The 1,694-nt window shown below is 46.0% G+C and overlaps 1 protein-coding gene across 1 annotated transcript; it reads right to left on the bottom strand.

Annotated features, from left to right (window-relative positions):
* Positions 1–6: 6 nt before the first annotated feature.
* LOC123256186 (leucine rich adaptor protein 1-like) lies at positions 7–1,481 on the bottom strand. Its single transcript, XM_044684865.1, has 2 exons — positions 1,230–1,481; positions 7–833 (listed from the first exon to the last, which is right to left on the bottom strand). The coding sequence occupies exon 2, from the start codon at positions 815–817 to the stop codon at positions 386–388; it is 432 nt and encodes a 143-aa protein (XP_044540800.1). The 5' UTR covers positions 818–833; positions 1,230–1,481; the 3' UTR covers positions 7–385.
* Positions 1,482–1,694: the final 213 nt, after the last annotated feature.

The raw sequence follows: 1,694 nt of genomic DNA, 5'->3' as shown, positions 1-1,694 counted from the left end.
CCAAGTGCAAGGATTGCTGCTCTTTTCAGAAAGCCACACAGCTTCCTAGTTTTTTTTTCCTTAGTTTTCTTTCTTTCCTCTTTTCCCTCCTTAATTATTATGTAAATAAACAATTCACCAGTGGGGTAGAGCAGAGTCTAGAGGAGCAGAAGTGGGGGAGGGGAAGGAGGAGGAGAAGGAAAAAAAAACTAGATGCACAGTGACAGCTCTATCCCTAAGTATACAGGGAAGAGCAGGATCTGGCTATGACTGGAGCGAACTCTGACCGAGCAAAGTTCAGTGTAAACAAGCACTTTAGGCAGTAGCTTCCCTCCCTTCATTCTTTTCTCCCTCCCATCACGCACATTCTCCCTCCATTTCTTCCTTTCTTGAACCCTCCTCCCTTCTACCCTGCTTCGATCCCGACACTTGTCACACATCCCTCCTCCCTTCTTTCACCCTTATGGCACCCCTGTTCCTCTGGCCCAACCTGGCCCTGCCTGCTGCGGGAACGCAGCACGTTACTCACCATCTCCTGCTTGAGAAGATGTAGCTTGGTTTCCAGTCTCTCCAGGGCACTGGAGTTGCAACATCTAGGAGAGCCAGAGGCTGGGGAAGACGAAGAAGAGGAGGAAGAAGAGGGAGACAAGCTGCAGCTGTTATTGCTGCTGCTGTTGCTGCTACTGCTGCTGCACCCCCTGCCCTGGTCCTTGTCCTTGTCTCTGTCTCGGTCCCTGCCCGGCTCCTCCCCACGGAGCGACCGTACCAGGCTCTCCGGCACTTTACGCCCAAGCTTCAGTTCAATGTCTCTCAGGTCTGGCAGTGGGCTTTCTTCCATGGCTTCTTCTTCTTTTCTTAAAAAAAAAAAAAAAAAGAAAGAAAGAAAGAAAAAAATTAAATAAAACACACTCCAGGCTCTTCTGATTAAAGGGAGCTGCAGCTTTTGCAAGCTGCGGCAGCAGGAGCAGCAGATTTCCTTCTATCCTCTCTGTATCTAACCGCGGCATGCAGAGTTCATCGTCCTTTCCATAGTCTAGTATTAGCCTCTTGAGATTCACTCAGGCAGCAAACTGGAGTAGGGACCACAGCTAACTAGGGACAGTGGCTCATCTGAAAATAGTTCATAATTATTATTGGGTTACATTTTGGAGGGCCACCCACTGTAAAGTAGACAATTGCGACTACAGAAAAAAATAATGAATAAATAAAAACAGGTTTATCTTTATGGGGAAAAAATCCCGATAACTAACCATTCATATCATTTCAGTGTTCACTGACAGCCCGTCTGCAACAACACGGCAACAATATAATGATGTAGTAACACTCCTGGATTGTTTCATTTTCCAACCATATGTCTCCAAGTTTTCTGATTTATCCTGTACGGTCAGAAATCTGGTCACAGAGAAAGCCGGTCGTGTGTACATATGCACTAAAGAGAGATATTCAGCATAATTGGAGTTTAACTGCTTCCTGGAAGTTAACAGGACTAGATTCCTTCTCCTTTGGACAGTTTCATCCAAGTCATTGTGTTTTTCCGATCCTATGAAACTTTAAACCCTACTGGCAGGTGGACCAAAGCGGGGCCAACCCTTGTACCGTAGATCACAGACAAAAAGAGCAACTCCAATTGTTCTAACCCTATCGGTCGTAAGGCAATGCAGGCGTCACATTTAAAGGAAGTCTCTAATATGAGCATTATGTTTGGTGCTCTCTGA

This window comes from Gracilinanus agilis, unplaced genomic scaffold (genome assembly GCF_016433145.1).
Source record: "Gracilinanus agilis isolate LMUSP501 unplaced genomic scaffold, AgileGrace unplaced_scaffold56778, whole genome shotgun sequence".
NCBI lineage: Eukaryota > Metazoa > Chordata > Mammalia > Didelphimorphia > Didelphidae > Gracilinanus > Gracilinanus agilis.
This window is presented reverse-complemented; position numbering and strand designations above follow the sequence as displayed.

Excerpts from the sequence above, each read along its gene's own strand:
- LOC123256186 (XM_044684865.1), bottom strand. The coding sequence starts at position 817 with ATGGAAGAAAGCCCACTGCCAGACCTGAGAGACATTGAACTGAAGCTT.